The sequence below is a fragment of the Kryptolebias marmoratus genome, linkage group LG9 (genome assembly GCF_001649575.2).
Source record: "Kryptolebias marmoratus isolate JLee-2015 linkage group LG9, ASM164957v2, whole genome shotgun sequence".
Taxonomy (NCBI): Eukaryota; Metazoa; Chordata; class Actinopteri; order Cyprinodontiformes; family Rivulidae; genus Kryptolebias; species Kryptolebias marmoratus.
Genome location: NC_051438.1, coordinates 7,916,693 through 7,937,518, shown reverse-complemented (window position 1 = coordinate 7,937,518; position 20,826 = coordinate 7,916,693). Strand labels below are relative to the sequence as shown.

At 39.9% G+C, this 20,826-nt stretch overlaps 1 protein-coding gene across 1 annotated transcript; it reads right to left on the bottom strand.

The window, feature by feature from the left end:
• Window positions 1-596: 596 nt before the first annotated feature.
• guf1 (GTP binding elongation factor GUF1) lies at window positions 597-15,385 on the bottom strand. The gene is made up of 17 exons (XM_017437706.3): window positions 14,968-15,385; window positions 14,739-14,850; window positions 13,331-13,479; window positions 11,835-11,915; window positions 11,666-11,743; window positions 11,487-11,570; window positions 11,331-11,395; window positions 11,036-11,239; window positions 9,144-9,283; window positions 8,815-8,938; window positions 7,294-7,426; window positions 6,745-6,888; window positions 4,909-5,042; window positions 4,484-4,585; window positions 1,097-1,216; window positions 933-969; window positions 597-831 (listed from the first exon to the last, which is right to left on the bottom strand). The coding sequence occupies exons 1-17, from the start codon at window positions 15,148-15,150 to the stop codon at window positions 697-699; spliced, it is 2,025 nt and encodes a 674-aa protein (XP_017293195.1). The 5' UTR covers window positions 15,151-15,385; the 3' UTR covers window positions 597-696.
• Window positions 15,386-20,826: the final 5,441 nt, after the last annotated feature.

Sequence of the window (20,826 nt, the reverse complement as noted above, 5' to 3'; positions counted from 1 at the left end):
TCAGATGTCAACCTGCCATCATGTGTAAAATTTCCTTTAAAAAAAAAAATAAATAAATCTAACATTTGATATGTTTACTATGTTCCATTGTGAATAAAATATAGGTTTGGGACGTGCAAATCACTGTATTCTGTTTTTATTTGCATTTTATACATTCCAACTTGTTTGGTGTTGTATAATTTGCAAAGACAAATGGATTATTTTCATTTCAAATCTCTGATATGCCTAATAAAAAGTTACTGAAGTAATGCCACATAAGCTACTCTTACTCTTAACTTTTAAAAACATTTTTATTTTCCCAGGCTTTTATTTCTTGATTTTGTTGCGTTTCTTTTGGTGGTTTTTGTGTTTTATTATTATTATTATTATTATTATTATTGTACAGCGCTTTGTGATTTTATGTCTGTGAAAAGCGCTTTATAAATAAACTTTACTTACTTACTCATTCCACGTCTAACCAGTGGGTCTGATGTATTATTTTCATCTCCGTTCTGTTTGTCCCGTTTCCTGCCGACATTCGAAGCGTGGCGTTCACTGATGGAAATGAGCCGAACAGAGAGTCACAGCATGTTTCATGTCAGAAAGGAAATCTGTACAATGGTTTCTTGCATTTTATTCAGAATAAATTCCTCTTAATAACAAAGACCGGTTCACGTATATAATATGAAGTAGTAATGCATTAAATTAAGTTAGTTTCTATTTTTCTTTCCTCTTCAGGACGTTGATAAACGCGTCTTTAGGAACGTCCACGTTGCCGATGCGTCTCATCTTCTTTTTACCCTCCGCCTGTTTCTTCAGGAGCTTCATCTTCCGTGTGATGTCGCCACCGTACTGACAACACAAAGGAGGAGTTAAAAGACGCCATTTACATATTTTACTTTTTTTTAAAGAAACAGAAAGAAAAGAAAGGGAAAAAAAACCCATTTACTTACACATTTTGCAAGGACATTCTTCCTGAAGGGCTTTATTCTGAAAGAGCCACAGACATCAATTATTGCACCTCATTTATTAAGACACTTTGCATCTATTTAAGCATAATTTTTCTTCATTTATTTCTCAAACACATGCAGCAGCGTAGTGCAGGTTTTGTACTTACGTCTCCCTCGCAATGACCTTACTTCCAATGGCTGCCTGGATGGCGATTTCAAACAGCTGCCTCGGAATGGACTCCTTTAGTCGCTCACACATGGCTTTCCCTGTACTGTAGGCACTCGCTCTGTGATGAAACCACATTTATCAGAAACACAGAGCATAAAACAATAAATAAGCAAAACCGCTGACTGAAAGATGGTCAACATTTGCTTCATGCTGTTGGAGAGGCAAACTCTGAACTCACATCTCATTAAAAATACTGATTTACTCTCCAATTTGCTATAAATCAACTCTGACTTTATACATACAGTAGTGTGCCACCCTAATGTATTTCTATTCTGCCTCCAAGCAGCCAGACCTTCTTGTAATCTTAACATGGTCTTGATCAACACTTCTCTGGGGGTTTCTGAAGGTCTTTTTGTTTTATCTTTGGTATGTTTTATAGTTTCAACTGTAGAAACGAGAACAAACTCTGTCTTTGTGACAGAAATGCTGTTAAAGTGCCTAAAGATCCTTTTTTTTTTTTTTCTAATCTGCCTCCTATATGTCGTAACAACACCGGTTCATCCCTTGAGTTTAGGAGTCTTTTTAAAGCCTGAATGATTTATAAGTCAGAGTTTAATGGTTAAACAAACAAAAACTAAGCATGATGGTGAGGCACTGGACAGAAAATGAGTGACAAACCATGAGAGACCTTCAGGAATATTGATGAAGACCACTCTGAAAGGTTACAACAACAACAAAAAAAAAGATATTTATTTTAGAAAATATTTACTTAAGTAAATCAATGATCCCTCATAATAAAAAGGTGAAAAGATTAGCCTATTTTAGTAGGTGAAAGAAGACAAACATAAAGCCCGAGTGTCCAACTTAGTGTTTTATTGTTCAGCTAAAGTCATTACTTTAGTTCAAGCTTCAGAAAATTTATAAAGACATTTACTTTGTTTGTTGAAGTTCCTGCAGTGAAAGTGTTCACGTTTGTGTTACAGAAGCAGACATGACGGCAGGATGAAGGCTGAGCTGTGTGACCCTCAGCCCGTCACCAAACAGGTGTAAACGTCCTCCATCGGCAGCCTGAACGAGGCTCGGCTTCACAGCCTGATCTGACACATGCTGCAGTCTGTTTTTGCTCCTGTTTGAGAGGACGGTGACCACAAATCAATGAATCATCCCTTTCCTTTGGTGAAGCTTCTCGACCGTGCACAATTACAACGAGCTCCTTGTCAGCAAACAAGCAGTTCTTAATGTCATCCTCACAGCTGGCTCCATTTGATGCTCTGCAGGTCCAGGACAACTACTGCGTCAATCAAATACTATCACCTGGACAGTAACGTCAACAGACAGCAGCAGACCAATGGAAAAAGTCCAGCAATATGTTTAAGCAGCATTCTGAAGAATCTTTTAAGGGTGCCGACTCTGCCCGAAACTCCAAAATACGTCACTTTTCTTCTATAAAGCCCAAGAGTTCCATCCATCCATCCCTTTTCTTTACCCGCTTCTCCCCCGCCTCACTGTGCGAGAGGCGGGGGACACCCTGGACAGGTCCACATAGAGACAAACAACCATTCACACTCTCACTCACACCTAGGGACAATTTTTAGAGTCATCAATTAACCGGAGTACCCGGAGTAAACCCACATGTGCACAGGGAGAACATACAAACTTCACCCAGAAAGGCCCCCGGCTGGGAAGCGATCCTGTAACCTTCTTGCTGGGAGGCAACAGCTCTAACCACTGCGCCACTGTGCCACCCAGCCCAAGAGTCATTGGGATTTTTGGAAGAGAATCTATATGCCAGTGGCCCAACCAGGGAGAGCATTTCCCCTCCGATGGTCAGCTTACAGCAAGTGGAATGTGGCGATTCTAAGCCTAACCAGGCAAAGACGAAGGCGCAACCGAACCTCATGTCCCATCAGAGGGTCTGAAGTTTTGACTGAAAGGGAGTGTTGACCGAAGATCTGCAGCAAAGTAGCAACAACGTCATAGAATGAGCACGTACTGGTGGCGACGTGACGGCAGCAGCGCACCTTCAGAAACACTTACGATTACTGCGCCTGCAATTTACAGAGTTTCTCTTTCACCCGTTCAATTGTTTATTTTTACACTCTACATACAGCACGTTTTTAGGCTCTCATTCACACAACGATGATCACATCGGTGGGCGGTGGGGACTGTGTGTGTGTGTGTGTGTACCCACTGGGCTGCCGTCCCCAGAAATCACCCGAAAATATTTTGTCTGCACTGTGTACGTCGTCGCCTCAATTTAAAGTTTAGTCTGTTAAAACTGTATATAATACAATTATTCAACATATTGTATTTGGTGCCCCCATGCACCGACTCCTACAAACAAGTAGAAAGTATGAAACACAATTTAAATTAAGTTATAAACTATAAGTAATAAGTGTTTCTTTATCCTATTTTAAACACGTCGTTGAGGGGTTGTGGGGTTGGGCCGCCCCCTAATATAATGGTGGTTACACTGCCATGGCAACCACACACCTGTGTCCTTCACTCCCTGACAGCAAACTGAATCAAACAGGCAGACAGAAACTCGGAGCAGAAAGTAAGCTTCAGACAACCAGGCTGTAAATTGAAGGAATGATTAAACTGTAAGGGGCAGAAGACATCACTGTCTTTGTGTCTGCAGTGTTTTGTTTTTTTTGGTGGAGAAACCTTTCTTTTCCAGTTCCGAAGGGAAAATCTGAGCTCAGACAATGGAAATAAATGAGTTTGACTTTGTTTTTGCTGAATTCTGGGGTGGATTTGAGACAAAATCTTAAGCCCTGCAATGGTAAGACACTGGATGAAAGAAGATAAGAATGGCAACATTTTGATGTCTAAACTATGACGGAAGTGTAACGTTTGTTGGAGTAAAAGGAGCTGACAAAAAACTTTGGAAAGTTTAGACAGCTCAAAAGGGTAATGACATAGTCAAACTCTTAGTTTAACATTCAAAAAACACTTAAATCACAATTGTGTAAATTGTGAGTTCTTTAAAGTTTCTGCAGTGAAGCAGAGGCTGAGCTAAGACAGGATTTTCTCATTCATTTCTATAAAATCCTATTATTGTTTAATGCACAAAACTTTATTTTTTTGTGTGACTTTTGTCTATTTTGTACTTTGTACTTCTACCAAAAGTCACAGCATACTATTGCTGATTGAGCTGCACATTTTAATTTGCATGTATTTGTTTACGTTTTACAAAAGCTGCAGGAAAAATCATGACAGAAACAGAGGAATAACTGTCCAAGCAGTAACAAATGTCTTTCACGCTTACGCCACGGCAAGCCGCAGAATCCTGAAGCACTTCCCAGAATATTCTAACAAAATGAAGGCGAACCCAATAACCTCCACCTTAAATCATTTTACTGAGCCGTAATGTGAAACATACCTGTGTACGATCGTGGTGAGCTCTTCCACGGGTCGCCCATTCAGCAGAAAATCCATCTTTATCAAATCGGCAGCCTGGTAGCCTGCGTTCTCATAATCGAAGCTGTGGACGAACACCTTGAAGAAATGAGCGGCTGAACTCGTGCGACGCTTTTAGGCTCAGCTAAACGTGACAGAACTGCCTGCCTGTTACGAGACGCACATAAAGAGCTTAAGCTACTGAACTGGAGGTGACAAAGTTTCTAACGCTCGTAATATTTAACATTTAGCAACTGGGTGAAAATCTGAAGTCAAATTCATGCAGAAATGAGCAACAAACCAAAGCAATGTTAAATAAACTCGATCATGTCCTCACATCCTGAATAAGCCCAGAGGAATAAAACGGATCTTGACGATGTCTTGTATACGGGATGGTCTGACTTTTACCTGGCATATCCAGATGACAGTGACTTGAGGAGATCGTAGAAATCCACCACGATTTCATTCAGGGGGAAGAGGTACTTCATCATGACGCGCTGCTCATCAATGTACACCATGTTCTTCTGGACCGCCCTGCGACTCTGAAAGAAGACAAACAGCCAGTCTGGTGTGCGTTTCATCAATCATGTTTTGAAGAAAACTGATTTATGGTTTATCTCTTTGACAGCAGGCCAGTTAGAAAATCACACTAAATCAGTGGTTTCCAAACTTTTCAGCTTTTGGCTCGCTAAGTAAAAGCTGCAGAGACCCGTGAGCCCAAACGCTGCTGGATGAAGTTTATCAGACTGGAGGAATGGCGCCACCCAGTGGCCCTGTGCAGAAATATGTTTCTCAGATTCTTCATGTTCTTATTTATTAAGCTGAAAATGTTTGCTTGTTTGGTTGTTTGTCATGTGTTAAGTATTTAAATTATTATTATTAAACAGACTAACTAGCATCCTTCATGGTGGGTTAACTGTTAGTTGACAGAGATGTTTAGATCTTAGTGAAATAATAGTTTAAAATAACTACAAAACAAGTAAAACCTTACTTTAGAGAAAGAATAAACAACTGACAACTTAAACATGGTTAATTTTTCTGATGAAATGCTGACTTTTACAAATGTACATAATACAGGGATTAAAGCAAAATCCTTTGACTGAAACCTTTTTCTACTTTAAATCATATTACTACCCCACCACCATCGGTCACTTCCCAAAGGTTTTCATGTAAACAGGAGTAAACCGGGTACATGACCTTAGTCAAAGTTCAACGTATAATGTTTTCTAATAAAGGGTTCAAGTTATAAGACACATCCAATAAATAACTCTACTAAATCCAACAGAAATATTCCTGAACATTTGCTGTGATGTCTGTCAACAGAAATTATGAGCTACTGAAATGATCAGTGGTCTTTAATATTACAGAAACATTACTGTTGACATTTACAAAAAGATAGTGTTTTCTTTTTCGAATATAAATATAATTAAGACAATAATGCGACTGCCTGACCGAGGATCGAACTCAGACCTCCCACGTGTGAGGAAGATATGCTAATTATTGTCCCAACAGAAGCTAATGTAGTAACTCTCATCCTTTATCCGGGCTTAGGATGGGAAAAGGTGACCCAAAAGAGAAACCTGAAGTTATTTTTGTGCAGTAACTTATTTTAGACAGAGAAAATGCTTGTTGAAAAGAACCAGACTTGTTTTCACGTCAGTCTTCAAAAGTCTCCAAAAGTCACTCGTCGCTATTTTGAAAAATAGTCATTAGACGGGTGTGAAAACTCACTAACTATAGCGACAAAGTTTCTCGCACCAGGGCCCGCTCTGCTCTGCTGTGATTGGCTAAAACTTTGGTTCTGGTTCGATTTATTTGTTGAAAGCAGCGTCAGATCGGATTGGCTTTATTGGGACCACAGCAAAATAAACATCTTTTTATTTTTTCCTTCTCATTTTTACAGATGAAGGAAATCCTTTCTGGCCACAACTTAAATGACAGAAACTGTGGAGACAGAGAACTTTATTCCCTGATAATAACAAAAATGGCTGACACTGTTTATCACTGAAATCTCTGAAGCCACAAATCTTTTCTTTCATTGTCACCCCCTGCTTAGAAAAGCAAGTGAAACTCTAAATCTCCTGTCTGTGCTTCTTGTTTTTCCTTGTTGTTGTTGTTTTTGCGTAAAGTAAAACGCAAAAGAACCCTTTTTCGGCGCCACATTGATATCATTTCCTTTAGCCACAATGTGCAGAAAGAACTAATTCGGTTCACATTTTCTTCCATTTCCTGCACAGCTCTTACCAAGCACAGACTCATGATCTTCCCAGTGTAGGTGTCGGGAGAGAGAATGGTCCCCACGACCATGGGCTCCAAATACTCTGACACCAGCGACTTGTCCGGGAACTGAGCCGGGTTCACGATGGTGATCTCCTCACGGCCGTGCTCCTGGAAGAAGAACATTTAAACAGGGCACCGCCAAAGTGATCCTTACTGCTCCGTTTCAAGATGAAGAAATCAACAATGGCTTTCATTCTGTTTCTATTCCGACAAATCTGAGAAGTAATAAGCATGAAATGGATTTATAATAATAAAAAAAAAAAGTAATCTAGTAATTACAGTTATCGTTTCAGTTTCCACATCTTGCATTTAACCCCTCTGCTGCCTTTACACTGAAACCTTTGATCGCTCTCTTAAAGATTTCCCATCAAGGACCCCTCGTATATCACTCCACGGGACGGGATCCCAGCGACATAAGACCACCCTGATCTATTATTCATTCAGTTGTAATCAGTGGGAGCCGAGCTGGGCAGTAAAAGTGGAAGATATATACATGCGGGAGCCGGCTCTTACTTTGATGAGTTTGGCCGAGGAGAGGACAGCCTTGTAGGGGACGGTGGGTGCGGTGACGATGACCGAAGCGTTGTACTCCTGCTCCAGCCTCTGATTAAACACCTCCATGTGGAGAAGGCCCAGAAAGCCAAGTCTGCAGGAGCACAAGAAGGTCCACAAGAAGGAGTGATCGAGTTTTATCGGTGAGAGGAACAGGACTCCTGCAGCTCAGTGTGATATGAGCAAAATCACCACAACAGATAAACTAGACTTCCATCATCTGGGCTACAAGATTATTTAGCATATTAAAAGAACCCTTACTGAATATTAAAAACAATAGTTTAGTTTGTTTGAATGTAGTTATGTAGACAAGTTCTGACCAATTAATATCTGACCTGTTGTAGATAGCTCTTTGAACAATTTCGCTTTGAAGAAACAAAGTTTAATTTTGACTGTACTGCTGAGCCAACAGCGATTTTAAATGAAGTCGTCTTTAAACAACTAAAGAGTTCATTTATTAAACCTTTACATCGCTGTTAATTTCGCATTACAGTTACTCTGGCAGAAATATTACAAGATTCTTGCAGGAATACTAGTTAGCGCTCTCTGAGTGCTTCTAGTTTTAATTAGCACTCTGCAGCTTTAAGGTAGCCTTTTGCGACGTTTAGCTTTGAGCTAGCATTTTGCTGGCTTTTTCTACTTTTAGCTGGTGCTTAGCTTTCAGCTCAGTTTGAACTTCTTCAGCAGGCTTTCAGCAGCCAGCATCAATACTGAATTTTTCTCTAGTTGTTTTTTAATACCGTTTGGTATTATTCTGTCATCGGTTGTTACTTTTTGGGTTTTTTTTACATAAAGGGTTATATTATGTTGTTAACCAATTTGTAACTATGTTTTGAAAGCTGCTATATAAATAACGTTATTAATATTATTTAGTCAGAAACAAACTCTCCAAACTGAGGGCATTCAAAGAGCTACCTACAACAGGTAAGATGTTAATTGTTTCTAACCTTTCCACAGAAAACCACTTGAAAAGATCCGAACTGTCACTTCTAACCTGTCATATCCAATCTTGTCCAGAAGAATTGTATTGGTTAATGCAGTGATTCCCAACCCTGGTCCTCGAGAAACACAATCCTGCATGTTTTAGTTGTTTCCCTGCTTTGACACACCTGATTTGAATGAGTGACTGATGAACGGGCTACTGTAGACATAAAAGACCAGCTAAAAAAAAAGGGAAACAATGAAAACATGCAGGATGGTGTTCCTAAAGGACCACGGCTGGGAACCACTGGGTTAATGAAGCAAGAGATGGGAAATGTTACTCCAAATCAACTAACTAATCTAATCCTTGCTTACTTCTAGACTTTATTGAAATGCAGCAGAAAGATATACATTGACCTCAGAGGAGAAGCCTGAATATTTGCAGTTGTGCCTCTCAGAGTCCTAATCATCCAGATTTTAGTTTTTTTCCACACAGATGACAGGTAATTGTTAGATATTATAAAAATGTATTTTATTCTAATTCAAAGCAGTCTTGCCGACCTCCAGCCTGCTCCCAGGGCCAGGCTGCTGTCTTTCTGCACCGTGACGCTTGAGTCATTCAGGGTCAGCCTCTCAATGGCGCTGCGAAGGGCGGGGTATTCTGACTGGTCCATTGGATACATGCCTGAGGAGCAGAAAACAAAACAACCCCCCCCCAAAAAAAAAAAAAAAAAAAAAAAGAGTGCACATTAGCAGGACTCTCTGGTGAGAGCACAATACCGACCACAAGCTGTGAGCGCACTCAGACCTCATGCATCAAACCTTTAATGGTTCCTCGGGTCTTTAAAAAAAAATAATCCCATCATTCATTAACTGAGGACAGCACCTACCAGCAAACACCATGGCTTTGGCAGGTTTGAAGCCTGGAAGAGCTTCGACCGGCTGCTCCTGGAGGTAGAGTGTGTCACCGATCTGGGCCTCTTTCACATCCTTCATCCCTGCGATTAAATATCCCACCTGGCCAGCAAATCTGCACAAAACAGACCCGGATGCTAAACAGCGTGGATAGCCGAGTTACCTGCAATAAGCCTGTCTTTAATCATCAGTGTGCTAAAGCCTATTTTGTATGCTTTGTAAATAAATAAGATCCTATTTATTGAGTTGTTATTGATAGCTAGTTGATGTATTTTCTTTGGTTTGACATAAAATTCCAAGACTGGGCATCTGATTTAATGTATAAAGATGCTAAATAGGTCAAACCATCTACAGCTGTTATGTCACCGGTTGAATTAAACACTTCAGGCAAACAAAAAAGATGCAAAAAGGGATCCATTTGGGTTAAAACTTTCCAGTCATGAAGAAAGTCCACCCTCTTACAATCCTGTGGTTTTATCAGGACATAATAAAAATGGTATGGTCTCTACCAGGCTCTAAAATTACTTATATCTATTCTCAAGTGAACAAAAAACAACAACAACTTCCACTACGTCATTATTTGTTAAATGAAATCAGAGCCTAAATGGAAAAGCCGTGTGTGAAAAGATGAATCTCAGTTTGTAGAACTTCTGTTAGCAGCTCGAACTCTCTGTGGTTGTTTCTGTAGGATATTAGCAGTGTCACACATGGTTGTGGAGGAATTCTGCTCCACTCTGTTTTGCAAACCTGAGTGAACTGAAGCGATGTTATAGAGATTTGTTTCTGTGCAGCTCTCTTAAAGGCCCGTCACAGCATTACAATCAGGCTGAGGTACTGGACCACTGCAACGTCTTAGTTCTTTTCTTTCTCAGCCATTCTGTTGTAGATTAGATGCTGTGTTTGGGATCATAGTTCTGTTGCATGTTGACCCAGTTTGGTCCAAGCCTTAGCTGCCTGACAGACGTCCTCACATTTGACTCTTTTGAGGAGTTCATGGTCGACTCAATAACTGCAAGGAGCCCAAAACAAGCCCCAAAGTCACCACCATGCCTGACAGTTGGCATGGTGTTTGTGCTGATAAACTGTGTTTGGTATGTGGCCCTGTGCATTATGGGTAAACATCTCTACTTTGGTCTCATATATCCAAAGGCCATTGTTCCAGAGGTCCTGTGGTACATTCAGCTGAAACTTTACAAACCTAAGTCATGCTGCCATGTTCCTTTTAAACAGAAGAGGCTGCCATGGTGGAATCTTTTCTGGTTTTGTACACCTGAAGTAAAATCTGAATAGTTTTAGAACCTGGAAAAAGACCAGATCATTTTTATTTTGTCCCAGTATGTAAAACCACCCCCACCACCCCACATGGCTGAGGGTGACAAGTGACTTGCAGTGAGTTATCCATCCTTTCATTTTCTTTACCCGCTTCTCCTTTTCCGAGTCTTGGGGAGCTGGTGCCTATCTCTAGCCATCACTGTACGAAGGGCGGGGGACACCCTGGACAGGTCGCAAGTCCATCACAGGGACACAGAGAGACAAACAAGAGGCAACCAATCCCAGTCTCACTCACACCTCAGGACTATTTAGGGTTACCAATGAACCGAACATGCATGTTTTTGTTCTGTGGGAGAACATGGAAACTCCACCCAGAAGGGCCCCAGGCTGGGAGGAGAACCTGCAACCTTCTCGCTGGGAGGCTACAGTTCTAACCACTGCACCACCGTGCCACCCTACAACTGTGTTATATTGTGCTGTAGTTATTAAAGCTCTCCAATAAGGTGATTTCTCCTGATTTCAGTTTTAGCGCGAGAGAAGCAAACTAATAGGATTAATAATATCAATAATAAAAAAAGACCGCTGAGGGTCGTACAGTTTCTGTGTTGGCTGCTCATCTGGCCGCAGAAGACCCAGCTCATTGACCTCGTAGGTTTTGTTGAGATGTGCCGACACGATCTTGTCCCCTTTGTTGACTCGACCTCCAATCACAGCGATGTTGGCCACCACTCCTCTGTAGTGGTCAAAATTGGAGTCAAACACTAAGGCTTTAAAGGGGTCACTGATGCTCCCCACAGGCCTACAAGAACCAAACAAATAAACAAAAAAATGACACCTTTTAACAACAGTAACAAAGAAAAAAACATGATGTACATGAGGAGCATTCTTACGGAGGAATTCTGTCCACAACTGCTTGGAGAACCTTTTCAACATTCGTTCCCAGTTTTGCTGAAATCTAAAAAATACAAAAAAAAGAGTGAGATTTTTTGTTTTTGAAAAGTGTCTCACACATATCTAAAGATTTGGTTGTTTGTGCTCCATCTTACCCTGATACACTCCTCACTCGGAATGTCAAACACCGTTTCAATCTGCGACTCCACCCGCTCCGGATCGGCGTTTTTCAAATCAATCTGGGGAAAGAGACGTAATAAATCACCTGCTTCGTTGCAGTCAGCTGGGAGAATGACACATGGAATGACTCCAACAGCAGAAGGTCTCCAAGTACCTTATTAATCACAGGTATTATTTCCAGCTGAGATTCAAATGCCAAGTAGAAGTTGGCGACGGTTTGGGCCTGAATGCCCTTGGAGGGGTGGGGGAACAAAAAACAACAACAAATTTATAACAATTCTCTTGATATTTTACAAGTAAAAAAAAAATACAGCATTTAGTACCTGGTTGGCATCAACAATCAGCAGAGCACCCTGACAGGCAGAAAGTGAACGGGACACTTCATAACTGAAGTCAACGTGACCCTGAAGAGAAAGAAAGAGCCTTTCATGTGAACAGATCGACTAAACAGATACAGAAGTGGATACATTTGTTTAATTAAAACACAAAAACAATGATCACTGACATAATTTGAAACTGACAAAACAAACGAGACAATAATTAATTACCGAAAATCCGTCACTGCTACTGAACTTTGGCTCCAAAAAAATAATTTCAAGAAACAAATTAATGAAACGGACCTTAACAAAAAGGATGGGAAACTAAAATTATTATTTTGTTGCACAAACTTTTGAGTCAATCACTGCGATCAGGTGATTTCTGTCCCTCTCTCTGAGACGTCTCCACCTGTCCTCAGGTGTTTTGTCCCTCTCCTCATGAACAAACTGCTCCATCTGTCTCAGGTCTGAAGGGTTCCTTCTCCAGATGTTTCAGCTCCTTCCACAGATGTTCATCAGGATTTAGGTCAGGGCTCAGAGGTCACTTCAGAACGGTCCAATGTTTGGTTCTGAGCCATTCTTGCTGTTTTGGGTCATTATCCTGTTGGAGGACCTGTGACCTGTGACTGACACCAAGCTTTCTGACTCTGAGCAGCACATTTAGCTCCAGGAAGCCTTGATAGTCTTGAGATTTCATTGGACCCTGAACAGATTCAGGACCTCCTGTGTCAGAACCAGAACAGAACCGAGCCTCCTCCATGTTCCTCTGTAGGTTCAGGGTTCTTCTCTTTGTTTCACAGAGCTGATGGGACTTGTTGTCAGAAAGCTCCAGTTTTGTCTCATCTGTCCAGAGGACGTTGTCTCAGAAGCTCTGTGGGTCGTCAGGATCCAGGGAGGTCGTCTCCGGTCCTGTGGACCTTAACCTTCTGAATAATCTGAGCCGCTGCAGTCAGAGGAACATCCAGCTGCTTGGAGACGGTCTTATAGTCTTTACCTTTAACAGGATGTCAATCATTGTCTTTCTAAGCTCCTGAGACAACTCTGTCCCCAGCTTTCTGTGCTCCATGTTCAGTGAGGTACACACCATGATACCAAACAGCCCTGTGACTACCTGTCACCCTTTAAACAGACAGACTGACTGATTACAGGACTGAAGACACCTGTGATGCTGATTACAGGACACTCCTCAGTTTAACATGTCCCTGTGGACAGATTAGTCTTTTCTAGCAGTACCATCCTTTTTGTCAGGGTCAGTTTGATTAGTTTGCTTTTTTAAATAATTCTGTTCAACCAAATTTCACAAGCAATGACTCCTGATTCATTTGTTGATTTTTTTAGAACAGTTTCAAGTCATTTCAGTAACCTTTGTGTATGTTTTTTTCTCTTCACCAAAGGGTACAAATGTATCTGTCTGTATATAAAAATAATACTAAGGTCTGAGTTTTCCAAAAGCAAACCCACAGACACCTCTTCAAACTGAAGCAACCCATTTACGGACTTACCGGTGTGTCGATGAGGTTCAGCAGGTACTGCTGACCCGCGTGGGTGTAGAACAACGAGGCTGTCTGGGCCTTCACGGTGATCCCTCTCTCCCGCTCCACCTGAAGCTTGTCCAGAACCTGTCGGTTCTTCTCAGTCTTTGCTATGGCGCCTGTTCACCGATCAGATCGTCAGAGAGAGTCACAGGTACCACATGAGTTCCTTCTGACTCACAAAGTTTAGATCAGACGTTCTCAAACTTTACAATTTTTAATCCACAAACTAAAACGTTACACAGATGAGTGACTCCAGCTATCACTGGTTAAATATACAAACACTGTTAACAAAGTGCCTTAACTGATATATTGTTTTGTTTAACCATGGATGAATACTGCTTTGATCCTGTTATCTCCTGCCACCAAAAAGAGAAGACAATTATATGTGTACCCATTTCTGTGTGTGCCTGTCTGTCTGTTAACAAAATATCTCATGAGTCACTGGACAAATTTTAAGGAAACTTGCTGAAAGTAATCAATGGATGCACAACTAAAACTCAGTCTTTTGGAGTCAACCCCATTCAAGATAGGCTCCACAGCCATTGACATTAAAACATACAAAAATGGCTAGAAATCAGTCAAATTTACAGATACTGACCTAATATTTAGTGGTAGTTGTTGAGTCTGAAAGATCTTTGCTTAAAACTTCAGCATTACCTGTTGAAGTCAAACTGTTTGTTCGCAAAATATCCCATGAACCAGGGGCCAGATTTTACCGAAACCTTTAGAAAGTAATAATCAGATGTTCATCTAAATTTGATTAACTTTTGGAGTCACCACAATTCAAGATGACCACCACAGCTAAAAGACATTAGCCAACACAGAAATGGCTATAAAGCAATCAGTTTGACAAAAACTGAGTTAAAATTTGATTTGGTAGTAGTTGAGAGTCATTCTCAACACATACTCTGTGACAGCTCATGATATTACATGAGATCGCAAATGATGTTGATTTAAAAAGGCTAAACGTCGACAGCTCCATTATTTCTCAACATAAGATGATCTTAGTCTGACATGAAAGACGGCGGGCGATATGCATTCCTTCAAGAAATCCTCGGTTTTTAATTCAGATCAGTGACCCACAAAATGAAATGTCCCACAGACTCAGACTATTAGGTTAACTAAACAAACATTGCTAAAGAGCCTCATCAACCATTACATAATCCTTTAACCATTTATGACTGCTGCTCTTGTCTTGTCCAAACAATTATGGTTGTATGTGCGATTGGCAATCATTTAAGTTAAATTGATTTCTGCAGATCTTCTCAAGACTCCCCCATAATGTCTTTCACGACTCACAGTAGTGTCCCGACCCCGACACTGAGAACCCACACATTCACAATCCAAGCCTTAAGCAAAGAAAACACAACTGTACCTGTCATTTCCAACAGCCTGTCAGCCAAAGTGCTTTTCCCATGGTCGATATGAGCAATGATGCAGAAGTTTCTAATTCTGTCCACAGGGAACTTGGACATGTCAACAGCTTCCTTAAAAACAGAAGGGCACCGGTCAGCTAACAAGGTGAGTGTAATAAGAAGCAACCAGGACTGATGATGCTGACTGGCAGTGATGCGTTCAGGTTCCTCTCTGTGTGTGTCTGTTACCTTGTCCTGTTGTGTGGTTAGCTGCCTGAAGCTGCTGCCTAAAACGGGGAGACTTTTCATCCAGCGGTGTCTCAACACTGTGTAGCAGATGTTGTAGTTCTGAATTTTCCTTCTGCACAGTCTCAGGTGTGAAACGCGGCTCAGTAGGGGAACTTCACAGAGCCGTTTCACTAGGGACGACATGATTCCTTCAGCTGCTGCTAGCCTCAATTGTTAGCTAGCTGCGCGACGCGTCACTTGCATTAACATTTCGCGATAAAAGAAACAAATAAATGAGAAGCTGGTGGACCGTCAGTGTACGGTTCACCAACTTATAATTTCAAAACAGGCTCCAAGTACGCCATAATAACTGTTACTCCATTGGCAACCCCTGTGCATGAGCTTTCAGGGGGGGCGACATTTTAGTTGATAGGTCAGCAGCCGCGTAGACTTCTGGGAAATGTAGTTTTATTTTTACCCAACCACAACAATGGGGTTAAATTAAAAGAGAAATTTTTTCGTGATTTCTAGAGACTGTAATTAATTATAATGTCGATAACCGCATTGAAATGCAACAAGTCATGTTTTCACAGGATAAAAAATGACTAAGAATGCATTTCACAGCAGTAGCTTATTTCCCTGTTGTAAATCCGGTGGTTTCTACAGTAATTAGCTAAGAATTAATGACGTACGAACAAATTAGACTCGTTTTGAAGCCTTGAGGAAAGGTGCTTTATCTTTGGAAAAGATTGACAGTCAGAATTCTCGTCCTCTCAGCCTGTCAGATGAAGGATAAAAATGGATATCAGTTGCCATGACAACGCAGCAGCCTCTTGCACATGAATAGATTATTGCTTCTCATCTTTGTGCAACCAGAGATAATAAGCCTCTATTAGCCCCAGATTCTGCTTGTCATCCTTTTTTCCCTCTGTCTCTCTTTGCTGTTTTTTTAAATTCATATTTAGTGATTTTTTAATTTTATTTTGTATTTAGGTTCTGGCTGCCATCTGCTGTGAGCCTGTATGTGGGCTCAACCTGTTGGGACATGAAAATGGGCCCAGAAGTAAATTAGATATAGGATTTTAGAAACTACAAAGTGTTTGTTGTTGTTGTTGTTTTAACACAGCAGGCTGAAACTCACATTGCAATATCAGATATGGCTTCAACAAAAGTGAATTTTTCACATTAGAATGTTTTGAAACTATCTATAAAAAGACATAATTGAACTTTGACAAAGACACTTTCAATAGACATTGTTGTCCAATAAATCATGAAATTTGGTTTTTCCCATGACATATTCACATTTTTAAAAACACAGTTTTCTATAGTTGTGAAGATGATTGTTTTTATCTATCTTTTTATTTTGTTTGTTTGTTGAGGGTTTTCCACAGGACACTTACATGTTGCAAAGGAATCGGTGACAATAAAAATCAAAACTAGTTTTATAGTGCTGGGTACCTTTTTAGTACTTCTCCTTAAAAATGATATTTTGAGTACTTCAAAGTGGAGTTCTCTTTAAGGGTTTTGAGCAATCAACATCTTACCTGTTGTAGATCGTGTTTAATTCTGATCAAATTAATGAGCAAATAGCTGTAGTCTAAACCATGAAGATATATTATAACTAGAAACAGAACAGGAAGCTGGAAGCTGAAGCCACCAAGGATAAGCGCCACCTACTAGGTTGGCTGCAATGCATTTTTTACTCCCACCCTTCCATGTAAACAAATGGCATACTTTCCACCCAAAAAACTAAAATATACTTCAGAGGATTTTTTTTTTCAGCTGTTGATTCATGTAGTTCTTACCTTGCTGTTGAATGTTCAAATTTATATTTGTCCTAGTGTATTTAGTTGCATTAGTTATTTGAGATTTAAAGTAACCTGTGAATGACAGCGAGACAGCCTGTTAGGGAGTTGGGAAAGTGTGTAGGCAGGACTTTTGTATTGAGGGTACAGCGATATATCCCTTGTGCACAGACTCTGGTTACAAAAACACAACGTGGTAGCTCAAAAGAAAGGACATTTTGGCTTCGGTTTTGAACAGCTGGATTAATGTTGACAGTCCAAGCACAGCTAAGAACAGAGGGGATTGCTGCTGTCTTCAACATCTCCAAAATGCCACATTTTTACACTGCTGTTCATTCATCAGTACACTGTTATTTACATAGATACACAAGAGCAAATATTTGGCGCAGCAACTAGATGAAGCGCTCGTGGTGCAGCCTGAGGTCGCACGCATTAAGAATTTAATCATGGAACACGAAACTGAAAGGTTTAAGTGATAGCGTCTGCTTTGAAATGTTGAAGACTGAGGTTGTTTTAAGAAGGCAAAATCCACTTTAAAAGAGGGTCCGCCTGGACCCTAGATTTACAGCTACAAATGGTTTGTCTGAGCAGACCAACTCACAAATCAGGTTTCATTGTCTTAAATCAACTCCAATCTTTAACATTTCAAAGGAGTTCGGAGTTCCTGTAAATGCTAGTTTTTAAACTTTGTCACAGCTATCGCTTTCTCACTGAAACTTCTGACTGAGCCCCAGTCAGCACCAGAAGGGCTACCTAGCTGCTGCTATTTGTGCTAACCAACCAAGTCTACGGAAATAATTGTGTATTCAGAAACTGACATCTGTGGAAAGGTCTATAAAACTGCATTAATATGAACTTTTATGGCATTTGGAGAGCGGAGTTGTTCAAAGATGAGGTCAATCCACATTAGTTATGGCTGCGTTGGGACTAGCTGTTAGCTCGTCAGTCTGGTTAGAATTCAACTTTATTTCTGCAAACTGAAGTCATCAATAGAGCTACGTATTCACATTGAGTAAGATGTTTATTGCTAATAAGCTTTTTTCAGGAACCCACTTCAGAATAGTATAAATATCCCTCAAAGTGTTTTAAAAAGTAATTCTGATGTGTTGTGACCAAACTTGAGGCCTTTGTTTTCTTTCAGAAAACAGTGAACCACATTGAAGACCACGTTTTTAGCATCATGAAAGTTCCTTTGTGTAACGATTCAACAGGACTGCTGAACAAACCATGTATTTTTTTGAGCTTGTACCGATTGTTTTATAGTACTGCGGCTGAATAAAATATGTCATAAATATGTAGGAGCTTTGCATTGCTGTTTACTTATAAGACCAAAAGCGAAAGACAATTTATGTATGTTGTTGTTCATCTCCACAGCAAATCATCCAGACATGTGACTCATATTTAAATGCTTTAATCCGACGGTTACAAAACTGTGAAATGGTTTCCAGTTATGAATTGTTCAAGGCGTGCACATGTGTAAGAAGCTCTGCAGCGCAATCTAACCAGTAATTCCCATCCATCAGCACTGATTTGTGTCAGGTCACTGTCTCTGAAGGGACAAGCAGGGTCAGCTGTGGACTGAGGACACAGAGCTGGAGAAAGAGGTGGGAAAATGAAACTTCAGCGGGTTTTACATTACAACTCAGTGCCACGGGGCTTTTTTGCGGGGTTTCCTAACTCGCTTAAAATAATAGTTGTTGGCAGCAGAGGAGCATTAGCTGATAGGATCCTCTCCTGTGGAAGGAAAGCTGAGCTGCCCCACTCATGCCCCCACGAGAGGAGTGGGCTGGCGCCAGTAACATGCAACTCTTGGAGGCAAAGCTGTTTTCTAAATGGCAATAATGAGCTACTGAATTGTTTTAGTTCATTCCTGTAAAACTGTCAAAATGACTAAAATGAACCTTGAAGTTGGTTGGTCTTATTACAAAAGATTTAAAAGGATTTTGTACTTGTTTAGTTCTAAAAGTAAATTAAAAGCTGTATGATAACATTAAATATTTGGTTCAGGCAAATATTGTACACATCAGAAGGAGAGGAATAAATCGCAAAGACATTCGATGTTTTAAAATGATGTTGGAACTTTAACATAAAACACTAACATACAGCAATGCTTTCTGCACCTGTTTCAACCTTTAATTTTGCAGCTACAAAAGGTTAATTTTACAGAACAGTTCAAGTTTATTTGTAACATATTCTTACAGTCAGACTGATATTACAGTCAGACCTTCTCCTTGTGTTTAGATCATTGGTACAATGTTTTTACTGAGTGCTTGTGGTATGGGAGTACCACAAGGATCAGTTTTGGGACCCCTGCTATTCAGCTTGTGGATCATTGACCTGTCGCTCATTGTGATGATACTGAGGTTTAAACGTTTGCAGAAGATACCATCATTTGATGCTGAACAAGTAGATGATAAGTTTAAAATGGACAAGGTTTTGTTTTGATCTAAATCTTCACGCCTTACGTTGAATGCTGAAAATACTGCAGACTTCATAAGGAAATATAGCTAAACGATGTGTCTGAATGTTTGTACTAATGGTCAAAAAGCAACAATGTAGAGGACATTAGGCGGGGCTTTGGATCTGGGTTCAAAAAGCACATCAAAAAGATGACTAATGCACATAAATATTACATGGCTATTTTAAGAATGTTTCTGTTTTGTTTTGTTGTTGTTTTTTTGTTCTGCTTGACTGTCACACACCTGCTGTTCATTTGCAATTAACTCAGTTGCTTCTACTCAATAATCACCCCTCTCAGCACATATAAGCTTCTTGTTTTCACTCAGCGTTTGGTACAGTATGTATGCCCTGGGTTATGTCTTGTCTTGTTTCAGTTTTCAATTATGTTACCTTTTTTTCTTTGGTTATATCTGCCAGTTTAGTTTTGGTTATTTAATAAATTTCTTTAGAAATATACCTGTCTGCATTCTTGGGTCCTCACCAACCTCCCGACGTTACAGTAAACAAAATTATTTTGATTTGTCACCACTCGCTGCCATGAAAGGATGAAGGGCAGGTGCTTGTGTATGTATGTGTGTGTGAGTTTGTGTGTGTGTCTTCATTTGCCTGTCTCCTAGCAAAATATCTAATAAAAACATTCAATAGATTTTAATAAAATTCTGGGTGTACAACGATAACTGATTAATTTTCTACGTAAAGATGGCTGCCACAGCTAATCGACATAAGCAAACACAATTTTAACCATCTGTGTGGTAGTAGCTGAGGGTCATCCCCAACAGACTCTTCACAGTAACAAATTGTGCAAACTCTTTGTTTAAAACGTTGGCATGCAAGGTGGCAGGTAATATTTACTCCTTCAAGGAATGTTAGTTTAATGCTTTGCATTATTTTACCTGCTTAAAGACTAAGATGACAATTAGCCAGTGGTTAAATCTTGCACAGTGCCTCTTTCTTTCATGGGTATAACGATGTCGTGTATAGTCTCTATCCAACAAGCTAAACTTCCATGGACATCATAAAAACTTGACATAAAGACCTGAAATAATGTTTTATTGAAAACTGTGCATTGAATCAATCATCCATCCTTTACACAATCATTTTATCTGGAATGTTTAAGTTTCTATTTGGATGTGAGTTATATCTTATGACCAAATAAAATAAAAAAAATAAGAAAATAAAAAGCAATTTGTTTTTTCTCCATGCAAAGTTTGATTCAACAAATAAGTCAAGAAAACTTGTTAAAATATGGAGAAAAAAGCATTTATGAAGTGGCTCAGCATCAGAGTGTGGTGTGTGACTGATGATATGAGGCTGAAGATGATTTCTTTTATATACAATATGCCATATTCATAACTTTCATGTAGAAAAAAGCCACCATATGTTTAACAAAAAAGTTCATACAGTATATTTGTTTGACTCGGCGAGTCTGAAATCATCACACTGCTCATACAGCAGAAACATATTGAAAATATTTGACCAACCTCATGACACCCTTGTAACGTTAAACAATTTGATCAACTTTTTTAGATGATCATGAAACACAGTTGTTGGTTATTCCTCTTTTTTTTGTTTACACTGCAATAGATTACATGATGATGCTTGCATCTTTAACGTT